General features: G+C 38.8%; 1 protein-coding gene and 1 long non-coding RNA gene across 7 annotated transcripts in view; one reads left to right on the plus strand and one right to left on the minus strand.

Annotated features, from left to right (window-relative positions):
* Window positions 1-27926, plus strand: part of LOC102553061 (uncharacterized) — a 171909-nt gene that overhangs the window by 11967 nt on the left and 132016 nt on the right. For all 5 annotated transcript variants that reach the window (XR_010061337.1, XR_010061336.1, XR_010061333.1 and 2 more), the window contains exon 4: window positions 16963-17051. This is a non-coding gene — a long non-coding RNA (uncharacterized LOC102553061). The remainder of the gene's footprint in view (window positions 1-16962; window positions 17052-27926) is intronic.
* Window positions 1850-27926, minus strand: part of Xk (X-linked Kx blood group antigen, Kell and VPS13A binding protein) — a 36410-nt gene continuing 10333 nt past the window's right edge. For both annotated transcript variants that reach the window (NM_001012227.3, XM_039099957.2), the window contains 1 exon segment: window positions 1850-6193. In NM_001012227.3, coding sequence (NP_001012227.2) covers window positions 5361-6193 — 833 coding nt within the window. In that variant the 3' untranslated portion in view covers window positions 1850-5360.

Raw genomic sequence — 27926 nt, forward strand, 5'->3', positions numbered from 1 at the left:
CTCCCCGCCCTCCCAAGTCCATCCCCTTCCTTTCTCTTTAGACAAAAAGATAGAATAAAAATACAAGATCTATTTACACACATGTGCACACGCACAGAACCTATAAAAACACAAAACTGGAAGCCATAATACACAAGCAAAAGGCCGATAAAAGAAAAAACAAAAACAAAATGCCCAAGCAAAGGCATATAAAACAAATGTCTGCAAAAATATCATTGAGTTTGTCTTGGTCATCTACAGAGCATAGGTGGGGGATTACCGAGAGGAGTGTAGACACTCCTCCCTCAACCTGCTGTGCCCGGAAGGCATTATCTTATCCAGCAGGGATGAGGGCTTCTTCTTAACTGAACATATGGAGCCCTGATTCAGTCTTTCACAACACACACACACACACACACACACACACACACACACACACACTATAAATATATGCACATATATTCTACTCCCTCCCCCACGCCACATGCCAAGTTGCCAGTTGGGAGGGAGTAGTGGAATTCTCAGTTGGGGGTGGGGGTACAAACTGTCAACAAGGCCAGCAAGGGGCACAGTTGAAATGCCATAAGATGGCAACTTCTTGGCTTGGAGTCTCATCATCATGGCCCTTAAAATTAAAAAAAAAATAGAACTACCATATGATCCTTTTGGGAGTACAGTCAAAATAGATCAAATCAAGATGTCTAAGAGACAAGTGCACTTCCATATTCATCACAATAGCATTCCCAACAGCCACCCCAGGAAAGGGATCCAAATGAATAAAGAAAACACAGTATATGCATACACTGGACTATTAACTTCCAAGGAAGGAAACTGCTATTCCTGTCAATACACATACATTTGGAGGACATTATATTAATCACAATAAGCCAGACACAGAAGAATACTTTGTGGCTCTACTTAAATGAGGTGTCTAAAATTATCAAATTCATAATACAGACAGATAGTAGTTGCCAACGGCTCGAGGGTAAAGCAGTTGTTACTGGATGCATATGAAAGCTCAACTGTAAACCACGTATGTTCTAGAGATCTGCCATGTAACACAGTACCTCAAAGCTGCAAAGACAGTGGTATGATCTTTAATAGGGTCACTCTTTTGTCCCATTCTTCTAAAAAAGAACCCAAATCAAAAAAAATGAACGTTTTTGAGGTGTAGCACCTTGTTTGCGGTGATGACATCTTGGGAGTATACAAATGTCTAAACTCAGTAAACTGTACACATTCAACATGTGTGTTTTTATGCAGCAATTATGCTCCAACAAAGTTATTTTTAATAGGAAGATATCCTATAGTTATATCTTTGCAAAGCAAAAGGACACCTTTAGAAACAAACTGTTAAAACAAGTCGCACCTAGCCCATGCTGTGTGACCCCAGTGACCCCTTCCAATGAGTGATATTTTTTCTAGTCACAGAAGCAATTCATTTTGTAGTATGTTTATGATGTTCACACTAAGCCAAAGTCTGTCATCCTGGTATTTTATATTCATGTTATCTAGAATGAATATATATATATATATAGATATATATATATATCTCACATCTGTCCTTGTGTCATACACAATACCTGAGATAACTCAGCAGAATCTCAGTAGCAGTATCCAGCACCATGACTTGAATAAAGAATAAAGAGAGCAAGTTCTCACAGGACAGCAGTGTTTTCCTGGAGAGCTGTTGCACTGTAAGCCTGAATCCTTGCATTCGTGAACTTCTCATCCGATTACTGGGATTTCCATTTTACATTTTAAAACATAAGTAATCACAAAAAACATTTTCAAATTTGCTTTCAAATGGGCCTTAAATTTAAAAAGAAGTCATTTGAAGATTATACAAGAAATAAAATGCAAGAGAAAATTGAAAAAAATTAATTTATTATATGAAGAAACATAAACAACATTTGAGTCAATGACTCCAAGAAGCAGTCCACAAAAGTGCCCACAAGCCACTGGCTGAGATGCACTGGCACATACGACCATACTAATGTAAGATAGATCCCAAGGAAATGCTGTGTTTGCAAGACAATCAATACTACGCTTATTTCCCCGTTTACAAAATTGAACAGATTACATTCACATTTAATTAATGCTTCAAATCGGCCATTTAAGTTGTAATGTACAATCATCAAAAGATGCTGCTACATTCTTTATAAAAGATAATATCAAGACAATAAACTTATTTGCTACCAGAAGCACTTGCTGAGATCCACTGGTCTTTTTTTCCCACCAAGTAAGTGCTAAGGGCTTAGAGGCTATTTCTAAAGTCTTTGTTTTGTGAGTGAGTGTGAGTGTGTGTGTGTGTGTGTGTGTGTGTGTGTGTGTGTGTGTGTGTGCGCGCATGTGTGTGTGTGTGTGTGTGTGTGTGTGTTCTGTGCATCTGTGTGTACACGCACACCGTCGTATGCTTTTGGAAATCAGAGAGCTGTGGGAACTGTTTCCTTCCACCAGATAGGCCCCAAGGGTGGAACTTGGGTTGTTGGGTTTGGTGGCACAAACCTTCCCCCACTGAGCCATCATGCACGCCCTGCTAAATGTTGTAATCAACTGATGGTAAGAGTGGGCAACTGCAGAGAAGACCAAAGACCAGTATGTTCCCTGAAGATAGGATGTGGATGAAACTACTTACGTCATTTCAGTCCAGAAAACAAAACAAAACAAAAAAACAATAACCAGTTTATGGACTTGAAGAATATAATAACTTTTTATGGTATTTTGAAATATTTTTGTGTGTATTATTTAATGAAATATTTCCAACGAGTTTGTGAGGTAAGTTGGAACAGTGTATCATGTAAATTTCATATGTTAGGAAACTGAGGCATAGAATAATTAAGTAAGCTTGTGGGACAACACAAGGAAAATGCCTACATGCCAAGAGACTGAAATAATATCTAATTAGCTAAAAATAAAAAGTTAAAAAAAACCACCTGTCTTTATAAAGTGTGACCTTTGGTGTCTGATAGTTTGCTTAGCACTGCTACTTGGGTTTGAGGTCATTCGAGATGCTTCCCAACTGTCTAAGGTAAAAGGGCTTACAATATATTTGAAAACTAAGAGTTTCAAAGTATTTTTGAGTCATGCTTCTAAAGCAAGGCCAGAAACATACAAGTGTCCTTACCCTTGTCTAATTCTGAACTTGCCCAGGAAGTGTCAAAGTGATGCTAGTCTCACTTTCAAGGCATGACTTGAAATTGGAAATGCATACTACTCTACCTTCAGTCACCGGAAAGCTTCAAGGAGAGGATGTCCTTCACATTAAAGACTGAAAAGACCTAGTGTCTGTAAACATTAGAAAATGAATTCATAGAGGAAAACACTTTGGAATGGCCTGGGAAGGCTCTTCCTACTCTTGCAATCATTGTGGACTCCTTAAACTAGGAAATACGCAAAACAGGAGTGCTTTAGCTTCTTAAGCTTGTTTTCCCTGGACTTGTTACACATGCTCAACAGGTTTATACCTGTGAGCAAGGAAACTACAAAGAAGTATCTGTCATATAAAGTATCATTCTGATGATGTACACTGTATCTAGAGCTATTAAAAACAGGAAAGGTGATACACAGGTCAACAGAAAACAGAGACAAACACCTATTTGACTTTTCTATGTTAAAAGTGGTCAAGAAGGATGTACTGCCTATGCATTCTCATACAAGTAAACCACAAATCCTGACAAGCCAGAAGAATTACAAATGAGAGCAAACACCTCAGGAAAGGCAAATGGACGCTCTAAGGTTCAGAACCTTACTAAGTGTGTGAATACAAAATGATATAAAGATTAATAGTGGGAATGACACATCAAAGAATAGTCATTATTTTATGAAACCTCTAGTATAGTAAAACATTTGCCAAACTGAATTTCCATTTGTTTATGAAATCACTCATCAATTTGATACCAAAAAGAGTTTTAAAAAAGAAACTATGAGTATGATGGTCAGATGAATGTGTTTTATGAATTTATGTGGCCAGAAAATTAAATATCTATTCTATCCCATAGAATCACAAATAATGTTGCCTTTGAAAATGTACTAAATTATGGTACAATTCTCATGTTAAGTTGGTGCGGATTTTATGGTCACTTCTTTCTAGACATTTTACCATCTATCTACATTTAGTGGTAGAAATCGTAGCACTGGTTGCTGGCACTTTCGTCAGACTATTGACAATATTCTATCCAACCATTTTAAATTAAAATAAATAGATCAGAGAAAAATTATTCATTAGATGAAATGGTGTGGAGGACAAAACTAAGATCTCAGTAAAATGAACTCAAATCAAGTCAAAATGGATTTTATGAGGAACAAAAACTTCTGATCATTTCATTACTTTCTATAATTTAGAAAGTTTCTAAGGTCAACATTTCTAACTAAGGGTGGTAGTGAGGAAAACACTTCTTTTTCTTAAAATCATGAAAAGTAAACTGTCCTATACACTTGCATCAGGGAGAAGATTTCAATAGGGCTTTCTAGAAACAACAGCAAATGAACTGAGGTAAGCCTTGTTTAAAACTTTCCTGACAAGTGAGGAAGGGGGAGATAGGTATGAAGACTATTAGTTTTATTTTTTTCTTTCTTAAAATATTAATTTTAGAAAATTCTACTAGAAATTTTGCAGAATTATAGGACAAGACTGAGTTATGAGGTGAATTGAGCCTACCTTCTAACCAATTCCTATCTTTAAACATTTGGATATTTGTATAAGCTTCTGTCATTTTGATGTTCTAACAATCCATCCTCATCACTACTTTCTTCAGCACGTGGAATGAAACATGGCTTTCCTAAGTAACTGGATCAATGGATCCTAGGAAATAAAGTCCCCAAATCTAGGGTTTGAAGCAAAATGCACATTGCATGCCAGAGTGGCTACAGTTGGTTGTGTATAAAAGTCTTAATGGGGTGAAAATGAACATACTGATAAAACAAACTTAAATAGCTCTCCTGTAACTTGTAATTGGAACAGAGTTGTAAAATCCCTAGTAACCTAGTCCACGCATCATGGGGACTTCTATGTAAAGCTATATTCAGTAGTAGTAAAGCATCAGGCTACTGAGACAACAGGCTAGAAAGCTAGAAAACAAGCATTTCTCCTCATTCTACCTGATGAATAGGACCAGCTCAACTTGAAACGTCAGGGAAACTGTGTCAATCAATGAAATGGCCAGCGAGGCCAGTGAGGACATAACAGAGTCAAGTGTGAAACAAACTGTGGGGTAGTAGGCTTCCCTAGTGTTCCCAAAGCTGCTTCAAATCCAAGAGCTTCATAAAAGGGAGCAGCTCACAGAGAACTAAGAGCTAAGAGCTAACTCCCTGCCTTAGTGCCTGTGCAGGGCTAGTGACGTGTATGAAGTTTCATTCCTTGTAAGAATCCTCAGGTTCCATTAAGTGGAGCACAGGTCCACAGCGGTCCAAATCTCAGTGGCCTCGGGAGTTAGTTTACTGGTAGAAGGCTGTGCACCTTGATCTGTGCATGCCTTTAAGTCTGTGTCTATCCTTCCTACTGGCTCAGTGGATTTTCTCCTCGCGGAGGACCAACAGACACACCTGAGACATGCGCTAAAGCTTTCAGAAACACTAGAAGAAAAGAGCTTTTTGCAAGGGTGGAAAAACTGATAGAACACAAGCATGAAAAGAATGCTGGTGCAGTACCCAATGAGCAGCTGCAAAATCAACAGCGGTGCACACACATACATGTATATGTCAGTTTTAAAAAAATACCACAGGAGCAGGAGGACAGAATTCTCGACGAATCTCATCATGTAGTAAATCAGCAGCCGGTACCAATTCTGGGACTTGCTGATGAGTTCTGGATTGTCGATTTTCAGCTGTACGGCTGACCAGCAGAACATGTTGATACCGGCGTAGAGTAAAGTGAGGAAACCGAGCACGATGGTGGTACCTACCCTAGTTAGGGCCTTCTCTATGTTCTCAGGGAATGGGGAGCCACTGTTCCAGAAAAGGATCCACGGGTACAAGAAGAAGCTGAAGAAGTTGACAAGTATGACCACCACCACCCAGATCTTCAGGACAGAGGTAAAGAGGACCAGGACGATGACCCGAGTGGCAATCTCAAAGCTTCTCCAGAGGAAGATACAGACATAGGCCAGGGGTTTGACTTTGACCTCGTACTCATCATACTTGATTTTGATGGCTAAGATGTTGCAACGTAAGGCACCGTAGACGATAGACAGCAGGGACAAGACCATGATGACGCCTAAGAGAGAAGAGAAAGAGCACTGTGAAATTTCACCTCCTCCAAGAATCCTCTGGCCATTGCTCTCCTCCCCAACCCACAGACGTCGGGCTCTTCTGGATTCCTAAGTTCCACCTGGTGACATCTGAGACTGCCCGAGGACTCTCACAGAATTACACAAGACTGCTATACACATATTCCTGGCAGGCTGAAGCACCAGGGGTTTGAGAGCCATGGGGGAAACCCTCAATAACTCAATTCTAGCCATAGTAAGAGCTTGTTTCATCACCGGTTGTGTGGACTAACTTTGAGACACGTGTTCTATGCTATTTCCCAGTGTTCACTTCTAGTCACCTATGGTGATTTTTGTCTAAAAATGACTCCATTCATGCCTTCCATTCCTCAGTTTTCTCTCACGTTTGTTATACACTCCTTTTAAATGCATGGCCTCAAATTTTCTCAGAGCCTGCTTCAGAGGCAACTCAGACTGAAACTCATCCCTGATGCCAATCTTGGTCAGTGAGAACATGAAGGGTCTCTAACATGGTGTGTTTTGTTTTCTCAGCTGGTCTATCAGTTTCTTCAGAATCAAGACTCTGTCTATCATTACTTCAATTTTTTTCCTTTTCCTTTTTTGTAATGTTACACGTACAAAACCATCACCAAACTTCAGACCTTGGAGATTCTCACATATTATATCCCAGCGTTTGTATCATTTTGTACTTAATATTTGGGTTGTTGTGTATTTTGAGTTCAACTTTATCTAAATGGTGAGAGCTCTGTGTTTACTCATGTGTTACAGATATTCTACAGGGGATATGTGGTTATTCTAGCACCAACTGTTGAAAGCATTTTTTACAATTATGTAGCCTTCACTCTCTTGTTGAAGATCAAATAATGTTGACTGTAAAGGAATCTATTTCTGCATAATACATTCTGTTCAACTGATCTATCAGTCTGCTTTGTCAATACAATACTACCTTAAGTACAGTCTCTCTATCCATGCCTGCCTCTTAAAATCCTAATCCATGTACTAAAACTGTATCTAAATAATATAACAAAGGAAGGTAGCAAGATCTCTCAGTTAGTACGAGTGCATACCGCTGATTCTGAAAACCTGAGTTTAATTCCTGGGACCCACGTACTAGAAGGAGAGAAGCAACTTAGTTCAAGTTGTCCTTAACCTACATATACACACCATGACCCCCACAAAAATTAATTAATTAAAATAATACATGAGAAGTAAGTTTTTCCCCTTAAATTCAATAGAAAAACCTATTTGATGGGCCTGAATATTCACACGCATTCATTTTATCTTTGCCCACGGGAGCTCAATTTTACTGGAGGTATCAACTTTACTCAGCTTTTGGTTTTAGAAGCAGTACTATTCATTGTCAAGACGGGCATCTACTAAGAATACCTAAAAGCTACAAACATCAGAACAGACTGGGAAGCAGCTCTACTGGGTTCTTTTCCTTGAGACGGATTCGGCGAACGCTGTATGCAGAATATTTGTGTGGTGGTTTTTATGTGTGGCTATAGGTGCTCACATCCTAAGGACCTTGTATTGAAGCACTTTCTTTCAGTACTTAAGTTTTACTACAAAAAATGCTTCATAAGCTAAAAAACCTACTCATGCATTGTTGGAATGTAAATCATTCAATCACACACACACACACACACACACACACACACACACACACACACACACGATATTTAACCTGAAAATGTATGTTGCATTAAATAATATAAGAATTACAACAATTCCCAGAATCTACTAATGTATTTCTTGTAAGGCCAACTATTCACAAGTAATATCCTTTTCTCCATTAAGAGAATTAAACAATTATTACCCACTTGGTGCTGAGAAATCAAGCACAGAATTCTGAAAATACAAAGAAGTTATCTTAAAATCATATACTTTAGCCTAACAACTATAAATGGTGAATGCCTATTGTAAAATATAGAAATTGGGCCAAGAAAGATAATACCCTAAGGGGGGTGCTTCTCAATCTTCCTAATGCTGTAATCCTTTAGTATCATTCTTCATACTGTAGTGACCTCAACCATAACATTATTTTTGTTGTGACTTCATAACTGTAACTTTAATATTGTTATAAATTGCACTATAAGTTACAATTTACATCTGTATTTTCCAATGGTCTTATGTGACTCCTGTGAAAAGGTCATTCTCCATTCACCTTCATCCCCCACCCGGTTACCCCTCACTGTCACAAAGGGGACACAACCTGCAGGTTGAGAATCAGTGTCCTAAGGAAGCAAAAAGCTAACACAAAACGCTTATAATTCACTGTCTGCCTCTGGAGGTGAATTGTTACCTAGGAAATGACTAGGATGTTGGTCATGTAAACACAAACTTATATAGACTTAAATGGAGAAAAGTACACGAGAGTCAAAAAAGAACCCTGAAGATTGGCAAAAAAAATATTCTCTACGTCCACAAAGATCCAGACCCTACCTGGTACTCCTCAGCCATGAATTTTCCTGTCCGTGTCTTCATCTTCTTACACTTACAGAGAACACGTCTTTAGGGGCTCTCTGACATCATCTCCTAAACCTAGCTACCATAGTAAACACAGAAGGGGGACACTTGGCAATCCTGTTTATTTAAGTGGTTCTTTAGCAAAGTCTAATACCCTTTCATAAAACTAGCCTCATCTTCTACCACAAGCAAAACACAATTTTAGGTTAAAAAGTGAACTGCAAAGGCTTCAGTAGATTCTAAATCCTTGCCACAATCTTGCTTCCTCTTTCCTAATTCTAGTCCAGCAAAGTTCTGCACGAATTCTGTGAACTTGGAGAAGCTGTCACTAGGCATGTATTTTCTAATTTCTTGACACCAAAACCTTAATCTTTATGCAAAAAAATGAAGATTATTTTCTAAAGAGTTCTGTTTGGAGAAGGAATTCTAGTTGTTGGACAGGAGGGCATTCTCTATGTGGGGTCATTTCACACCAAAGGCTGCCAGTAAGATAGAGGATGGGAGATGATGGCTCTCTGTTATGTAATTGCTATCTGAAGACACCATCGTTCAAGACAAGAAAACCATGGAACTCATGAAATGCTTCGGTCAGACAGACTTTAATAAAATTAACTAGCTGAACATGTTCATATATGTCAGTAATCCCAGGAGACTAAGGCAGAAAGATTGTAAATTCAAAGGCATCTTCATGAACCTAACTAGATCCTGTCTCCAAACGATCATAGACCATGTTATGGGGATGGGCAAGAATTGAGAAAACTCAAGGGGATATGGAGTGTAAGGGTAAGGGAAATTGGAAAGAGCTGATAGACACAGTAAGCAGCTAGAAATTCAAGTTTCAAGGCTGCTTCTGAGATGCACTGGATCTCATCTTTTATTTCTATCGATTCAGTAAACAAAGTATCACTTAGCTGGAGCCCTGACTGTTGCCGGTACCACCCTCTATGACTAGTTTTCTTTTCAAAACCTTTATTGTATCAAGTATTATCTTTCTCCTCCAAGTTCTCAACTGCTCCTTCAATGTTGGCTCTTTTCACTGAGCATATGAATCTAATTGAGTCAGTTATATCTAAAACAACTGAAAAAACAACAAAAATATTTTAGGAGATTTCTGTAATAATAAGGAATGGGAGGGGAGAACAGAAAGGAAAATGCAGAGGAACAGAACAATGATAGGCTGATAAAGGAAGACAGGATGCCCCTTTTATCCTGTATTTTCTTTAGTCTGCACACACACACACACACACACACACACACACACACACACACACACACACACCACAGAGAGAGAGAGAGAGAGAGACAGACAGACAGACAGACAGACAGACAGACAGACTGAGACTTTCCAGGCAATCCCCTTGAGCTGTTTCTAATCAAACACTTCCTAATCCTCCACTCCTTGCTCTCTGAATCACAACTTTGCATTCCATCCAGTATACCTTTTGATGTTCACTATCCTCTTCATCAAATTCTGCCTGCAACATTAGCCACAGTATTTCGTATTGATCACCCTCTCACTTTCGTGGCAGCCCTGACTCAGGGCCTTCATGGGCACATCTTTCTTCTTTTACTCAGGAAACAGTTTCATTTTCTCCTCCTATGTCTGTCATATTTCTCTTGCTATAGATGCTGTAGGTGCCTCAAAAAATACCCCCCAAACATATAGAGCAAAACCAATATTTCCCCAACAATCACTTACATACCACCATCATGCATCACCCTATTCATATATCCATGTGTTAGCTGGAACTCTTTTATCTCCCTCCCTCGTTATACTCGAATAGATCTCGTGAGTTCGTGCTATTCAGTATAACTATGAGCAACAGCTTTAGCATGGGGAGCATCCCAGCTCATGTCACTGAATTACAATCTTCACAGCATCTTCTAAGTGATCTGTAGGAACATTCAAGTTTAAGATGTCTGACTCTCAGATTTTTCTCTCCTTGTCTCACTTTATCCTGTCTGAGCATCCTATGTCTCTTGCCAGGTGCGCTATACCACGAGTCATATTCTACCCCTTCTGGCTGCCTAACTAAACCTTTGTATCCTTTTTTGTTGGAGTCAGTGTCTCATGTAGGCCCAGCTAGCATTGACCACGTAATATGGTCATGGACGACAACAAATTTCTTCTGTGACTACTTCGCTAATGCTGGGATTACAGAAGTATGCCACCATGCATGGTTTGCTTCATTTATTCCTTAAGGTTCAGTTGCTTATCAATGTTGCCTTCCTCAGCCTTCATTCATGTTCAGCTGTACATGTGCTTTTAAGGATTTCCCAAGCTCAGATAACTGCTCATGTTTCGAGCATCCACAGCCACCTTTTATCTCAGTACCTGATTTGTGTAAGTTACTTTCTTTCCTATTAGAATGCAATCTCATCAAGGTCACTCTTTCATATGGACTCGTCACCAACACCAACAACAGTGGCTAACACAGAAAGGCCAAAAACCTGTATGAGCATAATAAGTGATTGACTAATGGCAAATAGGACAAATCATCTCTTTTCACTGCTGGTAAGAGCCTTCAGCTTCAACACTACCAAAGAAACACTTGGAGAAAATAATAAGAGCTCTCAAACTTTTTTACCTTGTGCTAACTTATGGGTTTATGGACTTAGGTCAATCTGTCTGCCTCCATGTATTTTCCTAAGTTTAAAAGTTGTACTTTTCTCCAACATTTCCACACAATTAGAATCCAAATTGGAAAAGCTAGTTAAGGTGTAAGCCAACAGTCAAAAGATGCTATTTGAAGTGAATCAGAGTCCCGCTACACAGGAGTATATAGGAACAAAGTAGTGCTTTCTGACTGCAAGCTTAATTAAAGAAGCTAAATAAGTGTTGACTCAGGATATGGGGCCCAGATAAGGGCTAAAACAAGTGTGAATTTTGTTGGTAGTGTTGTGGTTTCCTGGTCAGATAACTGGTTAAGGTTTCTGATGCATTATACGACTTGCACTTTGGGGTTAGCTTTGAATACTTATTCTAGAGTTCAGTCCTGTTCTGATCTAATTCTCAGCCAGACCCTGAAAGCCCTGAGCAAACTGAGGAAGCCAGGGTTGAAAATGAGGGATTACTATCATTGTAAGCTTGTATAAACCTTTGCCACGATTCCCCCTAGTTTTATTGCAAATTGTTCTTTGGGTTCTTTAGTCTGCCCATTACAAACCAACTCCTTACCAGCTTTAAGCAATAAGCTTTCTGTCTCTATAGATTTCCTTAAGTTGGAGTTTCATATTAGTGGAATAATATAATAATATAATATGCTGGCACTGAAAGACTTTTTTTGACTTAACTAATGGTTTTAAGGTTCATCCATGCTGTAGCATATATCACCTCTTCATCTCTTTTTATGGCCAAGTAACATCTGGTCTGTTTCCAGTTCCAAGCTACTGTAAATAGTAGCTTTGAACTATCTGAATACTGCTTTGGACAATCATGGATGAGTCTTTCAATACACAAATTTCTCCCTTGACTCAATTGAAGTGGAATTATCAGATGGTACAGTATTTTATATGTAATTTTGTGCAGAACTGTCAACCTGTTTTCCAAATCAGTTTCAACATTTTATACCACAATAAGCAGAGGAAAGATTCCAATTTCTCTATATTCTTTCTAGCATTGTTTATTATCTAACTTTTTATTTTAACCACTCTACAGAATGTGAGGGATTTTCTTAGAATTTTCATTTTCTAGGTGACTTAATGGTATTTTTATGTGCTAACTGGACAATTTATCTTCTTTGGTTGCTTTAGTTTCTGATCAAACTCAGATTTTATTTTGTCATAAAGATATTCCTCTACACTCACCAGTAAACAGATCTTACTACAGAATAAACCTTACATTTATACATACCTGTCAATAAGCACTTGTAATGGAAGGAGAAAGGGGGGAAGCAAAAACCAGAAAGGATTTCCATGATGACAAAAAGCAGATTAAATTTATTACTCCAATATTCCTGCCAAGAACAACTGATTAATCATGTGTCCAAATACATCAGAAACTGACCAAAGTAATGAATACTTCAGGGGTTTAACATATTAGAAAGAAGAAAGATCCCTTCGGGAAATTTTGAAGCTTTTTTCCCCCGCAAAATATTTACTCAAATGAAAGTACATACTAAGAGATTAAAAACTTTTAGCAGTCTCAAAACCTGCTAGGTGTGTAAGTAAATATTGACATTCAGCCTCAAAATATCACAAGGTTCCTGGCAGCAACACAAAGGATATTAGGTATAAATGTAACTGAAAAATGGACTGAGCCCTCACAAAGACTGAAGGATGGATTTCAATTGACCTGAGGTTGAGATTCACCCAGGTTCATTTGCTACTTTGAGTAAAATAACTTATTCAAGGCTTCAAACCAAGAAGGATAAATACAGTCCAATCGTAAAACATTATTTCCTTTATTTTTATATTATGTTTTGATTATAGCATTTCCCCCTTCCCTAACATTCCCACATATAACTTCTATTTCAAATTCCTGGCCTCGCTAATAGTTATTTGTGTGTGTGTGTGTGTGTGTGTGTGTGTGTGTGTGCACACGTGAGTGTGCATATGTATCTCTCAGGTGTTACTCATACATATGTTTTCAAAGCTGACCATTTGGTAGTGGATATTTCTCCCTATCTCAGCCTTAATTACCCGGAGTTCTTTGTGTTTATTTATTTTTTATGTATATGTGTGAATGCCTGGTGTCTGTAGAGTTCAGAAGAGGGCACTGGACCCCCTTGAGCTAGAATTACAAGGAGTTGAGTATTGCTATGTGGGTGCTGGGACCCAAATTTGGGTCTTCTCTAAAAGCATCAAATCACTAAAATATTTCTCTGGCTATAAAATTCAAATTTAAAAAGGCAAAAAAGTCTAAAGTCACACTACACACTACACACACACTACACACACACACACACACACACACACACACACACACACACACACCACTGGCAACTAAAAATGTGAAAATAAAACCAAATTGTTTAGTCAACAGGAAATGAAGATTCAAACTATCAGACTATACATCATCACTAAATTGTACAAAAAGAATAAAATCATAACATTTGCAGAGAAAGGGATGGGACTGGACATCGTTTTATTAAGCAAACTAAGGCAGACTCAGAAAGACAAATACTACATGATAACTCTCACATGTATGCGTTATAATAAATGTTTATTAAATTGCAATTTAAGACAGTTATGTCACTGCCACTACGAAGCTGGCGCAGAGGCATTTTCTGAGGCCTCTGTCATGACAAATGCAAACAGAAACTAAATTCAGTAGCAAGGTCAACATATATTACTGCAGCGGAACTTGTCATACAGATTTAACCAGTTCTAGGGACTCTAGTCTGTCAAGATCTTCAACTCTCAGTGACAAAGAAATGACCTTTACCACCTTTGCTCTTGAACATAAGCTGCTTTAGCAGATGTTTACTCAGAAACTGAGACTTTTCTTAAATTCCAAACTTACATTTTATTGAGTTGATCGATTACCAGAAAAAATATTTTGGCCCATCAGTTACAACTCACATGGTTGAGTAACTCTTCATTCCCTAGAGATACTGAACTATTTTGCTCTTTTCCTCCCGCCAGACAAACTTCAATTTCTTGATTCCCATAACACTGTCTCCTGACAGGATTTTTGTATTCCAAAAGTAACCCTCCCCACCTCTTTATGCTTTTATTTTACTTGTTCCATGCCAAAGACATAATCACTTAATTCTATCACTTTTATAATACAAATATAGAGTATATAGTGTTATGATCTTCATATACCAATGTTCGGTAACCTCCCTGGTATCATTTAGCTCAATGAACAGTTCTGAACTGTATTGAACAGTAATGAACAGTATTGAAATCTAAGCAGTCTCATTCTAGAAGTTTGGTCTCAACCACTAGGCTTTTCTACCTAAATAAACAGATCTGGGTGTATTTCTCAGTTTCTCCTTCTTAATCTCTATCATTGACAAGGAAAACTGTCATCCTTACAACTATCTCAAGCCCCACAGGGACCAGAGAATCTTCCCTGACTCTTGTCAAGTGCATCACACTTGTTTCCACTGAGCCCACATTTCCAACTATTTTCTACTCTATGAGTAACCCATATCTAAAGACCTTTCGAAATTACACTGCCTATGCCCAGAAAACAGATAAGCCTTACTTCACTAAGCTCATTTCTAGGGATCACCTCTGAGGATACAAGCAATGCTCACAGAGAAATAGGGCAGGGACATATTCCTCTATCTGCCCTACCAACTTGTCTCCCTCCTTTCTTATCATCCTGTCTCAGGCAGAGAGAAGAAGCATCAGTGAGTTTAGCTGAACAAGCAAACGCTGGTTGCGATAGTCAGATGAAGGAAGAAGTCCCTGCATTCCCCTGTGGGGCTCCTGAATATGCTGTCCCACAGCCATCCAGAATGCAATGCAGAGGTTCTCCACTCAGCTGCACATGCACAGCTAGGTTAAGGCATGACAAGCCCTCATGAATGCAGTGTTTCAGGGACAGTAAACATCACAAACAATCAGCTATGGCCATTGGACCCCTGTGGTGAAAATAAGCTAGTGCATTTTCTCTTTGCTAACAAGTCAGACATTCGAACCTCTATTGATCATCTCAGTGGCAATATTTCTCAGTAACCCTCTCCCACCTCTTTTTGTTTTCAAATGCTCGCTATGGTTAAAAAAGGCTTTTGTTAATTGAAAATTTTCAATAACAACAGCCTTTAATTAGCTCTTATTTTAGCATTCTACCAATACTCTCCTTTTAGATAAAAAGACATATGTTAAATTGATATACTTGATAGGTTATTAGTGGACAAAGGTCTTGTATTATTCACAGACATCTGGCATAAACTTTGTATGGCTACAATGAAGTACCTGAAGTAATCAACTTTAAAAGATAAAAGGTTTATTTTGGAGCTGTGGCAATATGAGAATATGTGGTAATAACGACAACTTTCCTCGTGACAGTCAGAGAGCAAAGAGAGGGAGAGGACCAAGGATCCAGTATCTCATTCGAGGGCCTTCACCCATGATACAAATTGGGAGACGGGGCAGAGTGGAATATAACTTTCCCAATAATGCCACAGGTTGAAAACTGTACCTAACGTATTTTCCAAACTAGTTGTAGACATTCAATAATTATAATCAATAACAAAGATTTATTAGTAAGCCAGTAAATACTATAGACAAAAGAGAAGTAATCCTCTTCATTTACTAGTCCATCATCAATGTATGGATGTATGCACAGAAACACTTCCTCTAATTAATGTTAATATCTGGATCCTGATCTACATGTACACCATGACACAGAAAATGTTCAGAAGCAGGTACTTAACTCCATGTCTGGAAGTGCCACCCAAAGGAAACTAATTCTCAAAGATCCTTAAGGCATGAACCTATTGTCCTAATTTTCTGCAATATAATGACTACCTTGTGTCTTTGCACTAACCCTGGTGTGAGGCTTATTAAATTTGTTTCATATTATTTTTCCTAGAGAAGGGTCAATTCTATTCTGAGTCTAAATCATCGATAGGTCTCTTGAAGTACAATTAGAGATGCCAGAAATAGCTTCCAATATGTAGTAGGCCACAAAAGCTACTTATACATGGAAATACTTTAAACCAGCTTTTTCAGTTTCCCACATAATAATTAACCAAAGAACCAACCTTAATAAGAAAAGGTCACTAACACCAATGATTCCTATCCATACAAAAACATCTCTATGAGGGCTACCCTGGAACCCATTCACAGCATTGCAAAAATGTGCTGCCATGTGAGTCAGTCTAACTCTTTCCATATAGTCACCTTATTTCTTTATGAATATACAGTCAACTTTTCGTTTTCTCACATAGCACACAGAGTGACTACAGAATACATGCAATTCACCTTCAGAGAAAACCATAATATATACAAGTACTCATTATTAGGCAAGGGACTATAAGAGATGTGCTCTAGGCATTGACAAGATGCTTAGGGTAACATAGGAGAAGTGTGTTGTTATATATAGATTTTTTTTTCAAACTCAAGTTCCTATATTAGGACAGTAATTCTAATGCAATGTATCATTAAAGTTATTTTAACATAGAATTGACAGCAACAAAATTGAGAAACACCTATAAAGATTGGTCAACGAGGGCAAAGGCATGAATTATCAACATAAGAAAGACTAAGATCATTATAGGCATAAAGATATTGCATGTATAAGGGGATTGTACTCACTAGTGACTTTTCTATTTCTGTGGTACAACATCATAAGAAAGACAACCTACAGAAGAGTTATTTTGCCTTACAGATCCAGAGGGGTAAAAGTTCATCAGGGAGGAAGGACTGTAGGAGCCAGAGAGGTCGAGGACAACAGGAGAACACAGCCCAAAGAATCAAGTAAGTAGGGCTCATGGGAACTCACAGAGACTGAATCAAGCACAGGCCCTGTATTGGTCTGAGCGAGGTCCTCTGCATACCTTATGGTGTTCTTGTGGGATTCTCAACAACGGAAGTGGAGGTGTCTCGGACTCTTTTGCCTGATCTTGGGACCCTTTCCCTCCTACTGGGTTGCCTGCCCAGCCTTGATATGAGGGTCTGTGCCTGGCCTTATTGTATCTTTTTTTTTTTAATTTTTTTATTAACTTGAGTATTTCTTATTTACATTTCGAGTGTTATTGCCTTTTCCGGTTTCCGGGCCAACATCCCCCTAACCCCTCCCCCTCCCCTTCTTTATGGGTGTTCCCCTCCCCATCCTTCCCCCATTGCCGCCCTCCCCTTATTGCATCTTAATATGCCATATTCAGTTGATAATCAACTGGGAGGCCTGCACTTTCTGAAGGGAAACAGAGGAGTGGATCTGGGGAAGAGGGGGTGGGGAACTGGGAGGAGTGGAGGAAGGAGTGGCTGCAGTCAAGATATATTTTATGAGAGAAGAATACCGAAAAAGAAAAACAGAAAGGGAAAAAGTCCATCATGGCAGGTAAGCACAATAGCAGCAGGAATGGTGGCCAGAGCAGAAAGCAGAGTCGTCACCTCTTCAAATACAAGCACAAAGCAGGGATCTATATAGCCTCAAAGCCTGACCGTAGTGATACACTTCCTCAAAAAGATTACTTCACTTAAACATGCTCAATTAGTGCAAGCAACTGAGAAACGATATTCTAATGTTGCCAGAATCTCTCCCTTAATTTCTTCAACATTTCTGCACAATTTATGCAGATAAGTGCAGTTTGCATATTACAAAATTATCTATGACATTAGTGTGGCAGCACAGGTATTTGGGAGAAAAGCAGGCCACCTCAGACTAAGTTCCTGATCTTAGAGCCAAAGGTTTTCAGCAAAGTAACAGCTGATACTGGGAAGAGGCTGCCCACATGCAAGCCTCCTGAATTTATCATCATCATTGCACCACATCGAGAAGAAGGCTCTAAGCAAGAATGCAAACCCTGCGCTGTGTGTCTAGACATCTGCAACTCCCAGATATCCAAATGCCAACCTAGGTTTCTCAATAACCTCCTTTATATTTTAATTGAAATTTAATTCTGAGACTCTTCAGGTCAGAAAGAGAGAGAGAGAGAGAGAGAGAGAGAGAGAGAGAGAGAGAGAGAGAATGAGAATGAATATAAAAAGAAAATGTAAAACAAACATTTACAATATTTAAGTCATTTTTACAACCAACTATTATCTACTTAAGCTTTAAGATGGTTTGTGTAACTGCCACCTTACAGAATCTAGAGTGATGTGGGAGAGGGGCATCTGGCCATGTCTGTGGTTAGGAGATTATCTTGACCTTGTCAATGGTGTGGGCAGATTCATACACTGTAGGTGACACCATTCTCTAGCTAGGATGCAGGATTATATAAATGGAGAAAGGGAACAGAACTGCAACATGCAGCATTCATTGACTGCTCTCTGTTTCTTGACTGAATATAGTGTGCCAGTTGCTTCAACTTGCTGCTGCCTTGACTTTCCTATCGTGAAGGATCATACACTTGAACTGTGAGCTCTAATAAGCCCTTTCTCCCTAAGTAGTTTTTGTCAATGTTATGGGAAACCAAGACACTTTTCTAACATTTTAAGGAAATAGATGAGAAAAACCATTACCACTTTTGCTCTAAAAGAACTTGTGCCAAGGAAGTCACACAAATCAAGGAGAAATGATGGTGTTGTAGTCACAGAGGAGAACAGAAGTCGTCAGACTGTGTCCTATCTGTATATGACTCAAGAGCTAAGAATGTCACAAAGTTCAAACACTTACAAAGCAAGCATATATCCTTCTGTATATATGTCTCTATAGTGTCTCTACAGTGCACTCATACATCCACTAGGGTGACAAACACTAAAACCATGACAGGGAGAGCTCACAGAAATGGCCTTCACAGAAATGTTATTTTCAAAAAGGAAAAAGAAACATGTATCTAAAGCAAACACGTCATGTGAAGATTTGATTAGTCAGACAAAGAGGTAGGTAATTATATTATTTTCTAATCCTATTTAATAATCCATTATTGATGTTTTGAATTAAAGTCCAAAAAGGTACCTAGACTTAGTAAGTGAATCAACACTATAGACATCAGCGTATCATTATCAGCAAGGCCTCCAGGAAACAAACAAACAGAAAACTGGGCATTGAAGCTTGAGATTGCAATTCCAGGATTCTGAAATGCAGAGGCAGGAGGATTGCAGGGAGTTCTGGGACAGATTGGACTGCAAAGGAAGACCCTGTGTCCAAAATGTTCCAAAACTTTTTAAAATGAAACAGCAAAAACAAACAAATTATCTTCTCACCATAACTTTATGGCAAAGTTAAGAAACTGGAAAACTGTTAAATCTAAGCACAGTTGTGTGAGTTCACAACTAGTTAAGCAATATTTTTCAGTTAAGATGTTTCTAAAGTTGCTGGGTTTTCCACATTGCCCCTTCACAATATCAAAGTTGTCAACTTCTGGATGAAGACAGACTGATAGCTGAGATAAAACTTGGAAGTTATCCAAAAACACCCAACTTTTAGAAAACCTAAGAATATTGTGATTCAAACTTTTATTTTAGCAACATGTTACCTTGAGAATGAAACCAACAAAAGGAAATATAACAAGAAGAATTTCAAGCCTGTCCTTTAAATATGTAAAATTACACCATAAGTGAGTACAACTATTTTGGAAAGCAGAAAGAAAGTTACTCAAACGATGAAAAGAAAACTTCTGGATGATCCAGCAATCTCTACTCCTGGTTACAGACCCAAAGGCAATAAGATCCAAATCTTAAATATTATCTGCTCACCCTGGCTTAAGGCAGCACTATTCAAAAGAGCCAAAAAGGGGTGCAGGGGAAAACAACATAAATGTCTAACCGGTGAATATACATATCTATAAATGTACACATAAAGTGGAATTCTATTTAGCTATACAAAGGATTAAATCTTGTCATTTGTAGCAACAGATGAAACTTTAGGTAGTTACAGCAAATGACGAAACCCTTACACTCAAAGAAAAGTACTGGAAGGTATCATTCATATGTGGAGAATAGGACAATAGGCTGTGGAGAATAATGGGGCATAGCAGTGAGGGTGAGTGGAACTGATGTGTCAAAGGATGAGCACCAAGCTATAATCAGATGGGACTGGTAAATTCTCACATGCTGTTAGACAGCACAGTAATTATAATCATAATATATACTTCCGAAAATAAAAGACATTGTGTTGAATCATTTGGTTATTGTGCTTGGTAGCAGCAGAAGTCAGAAGAGGGTATTGAATCACCTGGAACTGCTGTCACAGATGGCTGTAAGACAAGACGGGGATGCTCGAAACCAAACCTAGGTCCTCTGCAAGAGCAAGTGTTCTTAGCCACTCCAGGCAATCATTTGAAGAAGCGCTGATAGTTAAAAGATGACAAAAATGACATTAGAGAGAGGACTAAAGGATCTAAAGAATTAACTGGAAAGGAAGATAGGCTAATTGTGGATATATATAGAGAGAAGTCGTAAAAAGGGAGAGAAGATGCAGCATTGCTTGGGTAGAAAAAAGCAGGCTAGTGATTAGAGAAGGCTGCTTTCTGTGCATTTAAAGTGAAAACATTCTACTTGGTAGTGCTAATTCAGCAGGCAGATTACCATGGGAAATATTTACATCTGTCTGTCTCTCAAGCTCCTGTCAATCTGGTTTGTGAAAACATGGTCTATAGAACTGGCAGAATCCTTGGCTTATGGCTAGACAGATAGTTTGCAGGTTTCTATCCTCGGACTGTTTCAGAGCCCTGGATCACCACAGTAGCCTAGTGGGGAAGTAGAAACCACACAGAAGACGGTAATTTTCGATCCAACCATGATAAATGAAACATCCTCCAACATCCACCTCCAGGAGCTCACGTGGGTTCACCCTCCTGCCACCCTCTAAAAGCATTACACTTAATGTAAAGGCATAGCACATAAACATATTTCAAAAACACATACTCTCACTATGTCACCATTTCGATGTATTTTAGACATTTTAGAATTTGGAAGATCTTTGTATATGTGTGTACGTGTGAGTAAGCATGTCAAAACCTGAGACAGACAGTATAACTGAAATGTGTAAGCCTAGCTCATGTAAAAACTACATATACACACAAAAGGCTGTCCTCTGAATCCTCCTCATTTGTCTCTAAAACGTAGAAACTGGAGCTATTACACTTAATGAATTCATGAAATGCAGTCAATGCTGAAAACAAGCAACATAATAAAGTTGTGTTTGTTTGTGTGTGCCCAGAAGCTACAGAATGTATTTGACTACTACAGAGCTCTAGAGTATGACCTGATCATACAGATGGACTTGTCAAGTCACCGAAGTTCAAAAACTGTATAATGAAGCTAGACCTATGAGTCCTAGTTTATTCATCTTTCATACAGATGTAGTAGGAGGTGACACAGTGGGAGGAAATTATTAATCATGATTTCCAACAATACCTCTAAAAGCACTAATTTAAGTACCCCATACTAGCCAGCCTCTTTCCATCCATCCATCCATCCATCCATCCATCCATCCATCCATCCATCCAAAGCACTTGGAGAAAAACACTACAACTGTGGTGTAGTTAATGCTTATTAAACTCTCCAGGAAAATAAGTTCATTACCGTACAGCTTAGTGCGAAACTTCATTCAGTCTCCTTGTAAACCTAAAGTACTCATTTTTTTCACAGACTTTGTCAGTCTTACAAAATTTGTCCCTGGATGAAATTACCTTCCTTTTCCACAGTTGTACATGCCATGGCTCACGTTATCATCTACTCAGATGACCACTCTCAAATACCACGGGTGAAGACAAAAAAGTTCATTTGGGAGGCATTGCCAAGAAAGCAGAACAAAGTTGGGGGAGGCAGAAGAAGGGAAAGACACAAGACCAACAGAAGCATCGTTAAGCTGGTTACTACTCTAGGATACTGCATGCTATTCCTGTCTACTGGGGACCCAGAGATTCGTCTAGACTAGATCCTCGTTATCCAGGATAGAGTCTGAGGCCTTGCCTGTTAACTGCCACCTCTCTCAGTTTTGAATTGATCCAATGACTGTTAGCTTCCACACACCATCAAGCAGTACACAAGCTACATTCTCTGGCACAGGTAAAAGCCCTAAGAAAGGAAAGAAAACACCGTAGTGTGTGTCAGGGTATGCACTCATAGTAGGATATTGGCAATCTGCACTGAATCTTTTCTTGCTAGGTTATGTGGTTCAGGGCATCCAAGAATCTGCCACACTTCCCATTTTATCTCTCCAGTCTATACATCCAGTCCCAACTCTACACAGAATGCTCATAATCCTAGGCTGCATTTACTTAGATGTCTCACAGACACCACCATCAAAAGACTGCCATAATATGACAGACCTCTGAAGCACATCAACAGATTTAAAGTCTGTGACAACATTTGATGATGGCATCACCAATTTTCTGAGCTGTGTTGTGCTTTTGCCAAAGGATGGGGCTAGAATGGCCCTGGCCAACCTCTAAATGCCCAAGCATCAGCATGTTTTTTTTTTACTACATTGGGACATATCATCAATTGTACTGGCTCTGTCTAAAATAAGAGGTGGTCCTTACATTTACTTGCTGCCATCTCCACATTGTGGGGCAAGTCATCTCCTGTGATTGTCTAAGGCCCTGCTGCTTACCAATTCTGGGCTATACTGTCAGGTCACTGATCTAAACAGGGAATGCAATGAATATTCAGGTTGTAATAGTTTTCCCTTCAACAATATAATAAAACAAAATTATATCTAATAATACATTTATGTTAGTATTTCCGGCCAACATTCTTCTTCTGAACTGGCTATACCAGCCATTTCTCTCATGAATAGATAATTAGCATATATATAGGTAACATGATTTTTCCCTTTCTAAAAAAGGTACCTTTTAAACACTTTACAACACAGGAAAAGATGACCATAGACTCACATAATATAGAATCACATAGAAGGAAGATCTTGTAGACAAGAATACATTACGCAGTGACAGCCTGCCCTGGAATTTTCTATTTGTATGCCTTTATGCTACCTTTATGTTTCTGCTTGTTTGGTAGGGGACAGCTTTTTGTTTTCCAGAGTCTTACATAGCTCATGCTGGCCTCAAACTTACCACGTAGCTATGGACAGTCCTTATCCTCCGGCCTCCAAGTCCCTAGTGCTGGGATTACAGACATATATACACTGCCATAGCTATTAAATGATTTCCTATGACTGGTAGAAAGAGCTAAGGATTTGACTTAAGGAGTTGGGCATTTTCTAATTACACAGAATAGAGCCATTAGGTTCAAAACCAGCAGAGCAATTTGGCCTGTCAGTTTTTATATTCATAAGTGGGTCAGTTAATACACTTAAATTTCAAACTACTAAAAATTTCAGGGCATACATGAGAACATTTCTGATTTTAAAAATATTCAATAAGTAGGACTCGATTTACATGTTTAACAAAAATAAGCATGTCATCTCTAATTTGTTAATATTATATATAATAAAACATATGCTTTGAGTTTCTTAGAAATGTTTTCCTAAAAACATGCATATTCATGACCAAATGAGCTAAGAATTACTCATAACAAATATTGAAGATTATAAAAGGCCTAAATTTATATTGAAAGAAAAGGAATCCTTGTTCTGTTGAATTATGATAAAATACTCTAGTCTGTTATTTTTGATCAGTATTTCTGAGGATTTTAGAAAACTAAAGATCAAATATTCAGTGTATTTTTTAAAGATAATTCCTAAGTAAGATAGGATATTGAGAATGGACTAAGAAACACCTACACTCTCTTCCTCAGGAACCACAAGAAGCTTCTTAAAAGTTATGTGAATGAAATTGTACTAGGAATTTAAAGATGATAAGGCTTATTATTTTTGAAACAGCCTCATACTGGACTTCTGCCTTCCAGACTGGCCTTGAAATTGTGGCAATTTTGCTTCATTCAACCTCCTAAGTACTAGGGAGATTTCTTAAGTGCAGAAAAGATAATGTGTCTGCCCTAAAGTACAGCGATTTGCTGCTCTAAGATGCGAAAAGGGAAGAATGGTAAATGACAAATTTGAGCATTTAGAAAACCGTAAAAGGTCTATAGAAAAAGAATCTAAAACAGGAACACAGATAGGCATGGACATTTTGCCAAATCTGTCTTAGTGTGTCTGTGTGTGTGAACAAAAGAATGAGGAGTTATTTGTGGTACCACAGGTTAACCGACAGTGTCTAAACTACTGAGGTAACAGACTTCCCCCTCCCGAGCAACAGTTAACTGCCAGTATTTCTTCAGGGAGGGGGGATCTTTCACCAACTGCCTATGAACTGCCTGTAAGAGCTCAGGGAGGGGTCAGGCTTCTTGCTCTCTCCACGAAGAGATGGTGATGACCTAATCTTGTACAGGTCTTGTATACCAGCTGCTAAGAGTTCAAAGTTGCAATACTATCTCTTATTGGGTTTATTAGTAAGACAGTCAAAAGACACATTTGGTTATTTTATCAAAACAAACCTTAAAACTGATTTTATTTCTGTGAAAATGACAGTTTTGGGGGTAGTAATCTGCTCTTACCATGAAGTTCCAAAACATTATATTGCGTTTCTATGACGTGAAGTTAAAAAATTCATGGTTAAACTTGTTAAAGATTTCCAAAGAAGCCTTGGAAAGAAGACATTTGTTCTTTCCACTTGTCAGAGACAATGTTAGAAGAATTAACATCGCTCCATCAGTACTGATGTTACCATAAGAATGGTTAGGGTTTTTACGCGCATGTTCTCCACCTACAAGTCAACCAACTGCAGGCTGAAAATGTTAGAAAAATCTGTTAGTACTGAAGAAGTAGAATTCTTTATCATCCTTCCCCAAACAATCAAGAATAAAAGCTATTTCCATTCCATTTACATTTTGTCGTTTATAAGTGACCTGTAGCTGCCATGAATTATGGGAAGAGTCAAGAATAGTGGTACACGCCTGGCATCCCACATACTTAGGAAGCTGACGTAGGAGAACCACTTGAACTCCCAAATCTGAGACCATCCTAGGCGATATAGCAAATTTCTGTTCAAACAAAATTTTGAGACAAAATATAGACAAATGGGTGTATATTATAAGTAAATATAACACCACTCTAAGCATGAATCAGATCTTCCTATCAAGAAGGTTCCAGAAACCAATACTGGATACTGGGGGACAGAAGTATTTTATTTTACAAGTTCCACGTTATATGGGAAATTTCTATAGCCCTACTTTTAATTATTAGGGACCTATAGGTGCCTTCCCTCATTATATTAGGTAATAAAATTATGGTGTAAGCAGTTGTTATTTCTGTAAATTAAAAAAAGACTTTGGATCTTCTCTTTTGAATATTTGTTAGGTGTCTTATAACAGTAATTTTTGAATAAGGTTGCCTATTATACTTTTCTATGTAGCTTTATTAATACATACATACCCACAAATTACTACATGTGTCTTTGAAATGTGATTAGTCATTATTAGAGCTATTTTGGCCAAAATAATCTTTCTATATTAGTTTTATTATCTTATTTTGCATATCAATTTTCTATTCCTACTTTGAGTATTATATCCAGTTGTATTATATTTATTATGCACGCTCACCTGATTGTTCACTTGTAAAAATTATTAGAAGTCACAAGTGAACTATAAGGACTGAAGTTTCAATCTTCTCTGGCTAATTTTTTATCTATAATGATCCAACAAGTGTTTCAGAGTCCAGTGAAAATGGACTTCAGTGACTCTGGAGAATAGGATCTTGGGCAAAAGCTCCTCATGTCATAATGTAAGTGCTTTTCAGACCACCTTGGGGATGGAGAGATGGCTCAGTGGTTGACAGCACTGACTGCTCTTCCAGAAGTCCTGAGTTCAAATCCCAGCAACCACATGGTGGCTCACAACCATCTGTAATGGGATCTGATGCCCTCTTCTGGTGTGTCTGAAGACAGCTATAGTGTACTCATAAATAAAATAAATAAATCTTTAAAACAAAAAAGCCCAACTCAAGTCTTAGTTTCCTAACCTGTATGGCCTACCCCATATAAGTGGTTGTTCTTAAAAGTGAGTTGTTGAGTACTTTCTTTTTTCTAAAGATTTTTTTATTTTATGTATGTGAGTACACTGTAGCTGTCTTCAGACACACCAGAAGAGGGCATCAGATCTCATTACAGATGGTTGTGAGCCACCATGTGGTTGCTGGGATTTGAACTCAGGACCTCTGGAAGAACAGTCAGTGCTCTTACCCACTGAACCATCTCTCCAGCTTGGGATTTTTATTTTTTTTTATTTATTTTACGTATATGAATACACTGTAGCTGTCTTCGTGACACCAGAAGAGGGCATCAGATCCCATTATAGATGGTTGTGAGCCACCATGTGGGTGCTGGGACTTGAACTCAGGACCTCTGGAAGAGCAGTCTGCGCTCTTAACTGCTGAGCCATCCCTCCAGCCCTGTTGAGCACTTTCTCATCCCACCTCTAGGACAGGAGATGGTAGTGCGCATAGCTGGTAGTCCTAGTACCCAACAGTCCCCTGAGCGTCTGGCAGAGCTAACTGCTCTGCAGAAAAGTAGCCTGAGCATGTGTGGACAGGGAAGGAGAAAGATGCAGCCATTTATAGGAAATCAAAGATGGAGTGGTCTTCGTACCCTCCAAGCTATAAAAATGCTACAGTTCAGAGAAAACAGGGAGTGTTCGAGGCCACATGAAAACAAAGTGGTACACTAGGACCTGAAACTAAAATCTTCTGATTCTGTTGTGAAAGCGGACTGGACAGACTCTGAAAAGAAGTTCTGTCTAAAAGGCCAGCAGCAGCAACAGAGGGCTAGCAGGAGCTAATGAGAGGTGAACACTTCAAATGTGGAAATTTACAGTCAGGGGCCCCAGTGCTAAGTGCGCGCAGTCCCTGAGTCTTAGTTATCCCATGCATGTTCATGAAACACTAGTGGCAGAGTTTGCACATAATACATGACAACTCTCCAAAACACAGGCTCAGCTTCTGATGACAGGTGCTATGACATACACTATCACTGAAAACCCAGAGCTTCCTTCTGAGAATGACACTGACAACTGTATCCATAACTGACGATGTTCATACATAGTTTGTTAATGCTCTGTAACTATTTAGGCCTGCTTGAATTACATGGCAGTTAAACAGTGGCGTTTCTATACCATTGCTATTTAGTTCAGCAGTGTGCCCCAGTCAGATGGTGCATTCTAGCACTTGAAAGACAGGGGTGGTCAGATATCTGTGAGTTCAAGGTCAGCCTGGTCTATGGAGTGAGGTTCAGGACAGCCAGGACTGTGTAGAGAGAACCGGTTTCAAAAAATAGGAGAAAAGGGAGGAGGAGGAAGAGGAAGAAAGAAAACAGAAAAGACTATAGAAGCATATATTCTACACAGCATTATAGCACTAGATACCTACTAATCCTTGTGTAAATCCTTTTAAAATGAGGCAGAAATTCTAAAAATTTAAAAGGGAAACCACCTATATTTTCTATTTTGCATATATTATTATATTATTAAATCTTTTTTTACAGTCCAGTCGTTATCCCCCTCACGGACTGACCTCTGACTGTTTCTCATCCCATACCCTCCTCCCTTGTCTCCAAGTGGATGCCCCTTCTCTCCCACCCCCACGACACCAGACCTCCCCACTCCCTGGGGCTCCAAGTCTCTCATGGGTTAGGTAAGTCATCTCTCACTGGGGCCAGACCAGGCAGTCCTCTGTTCTGTATGTGTCAGGGGCCTCGGACCAGCTAGTGTATGCTGCCTGGTTAGTGGTTC

The sequence above is a fragment of the Rattus norvegicus genome, chromosome X (genome assembly GCF_036323735.1).
Source record: "Rattus norvegicus strain BN/NHsdMcwi chromosome X, GRCr8, whole genome shotgun sequence".
Classification (NCBI taxonomy): domain Eukaryota; kingdom Metazoa; phylum Chordata; class Mammalia; order Rodentia; family Muridae; genus Rattus; species Rattus norvegicus.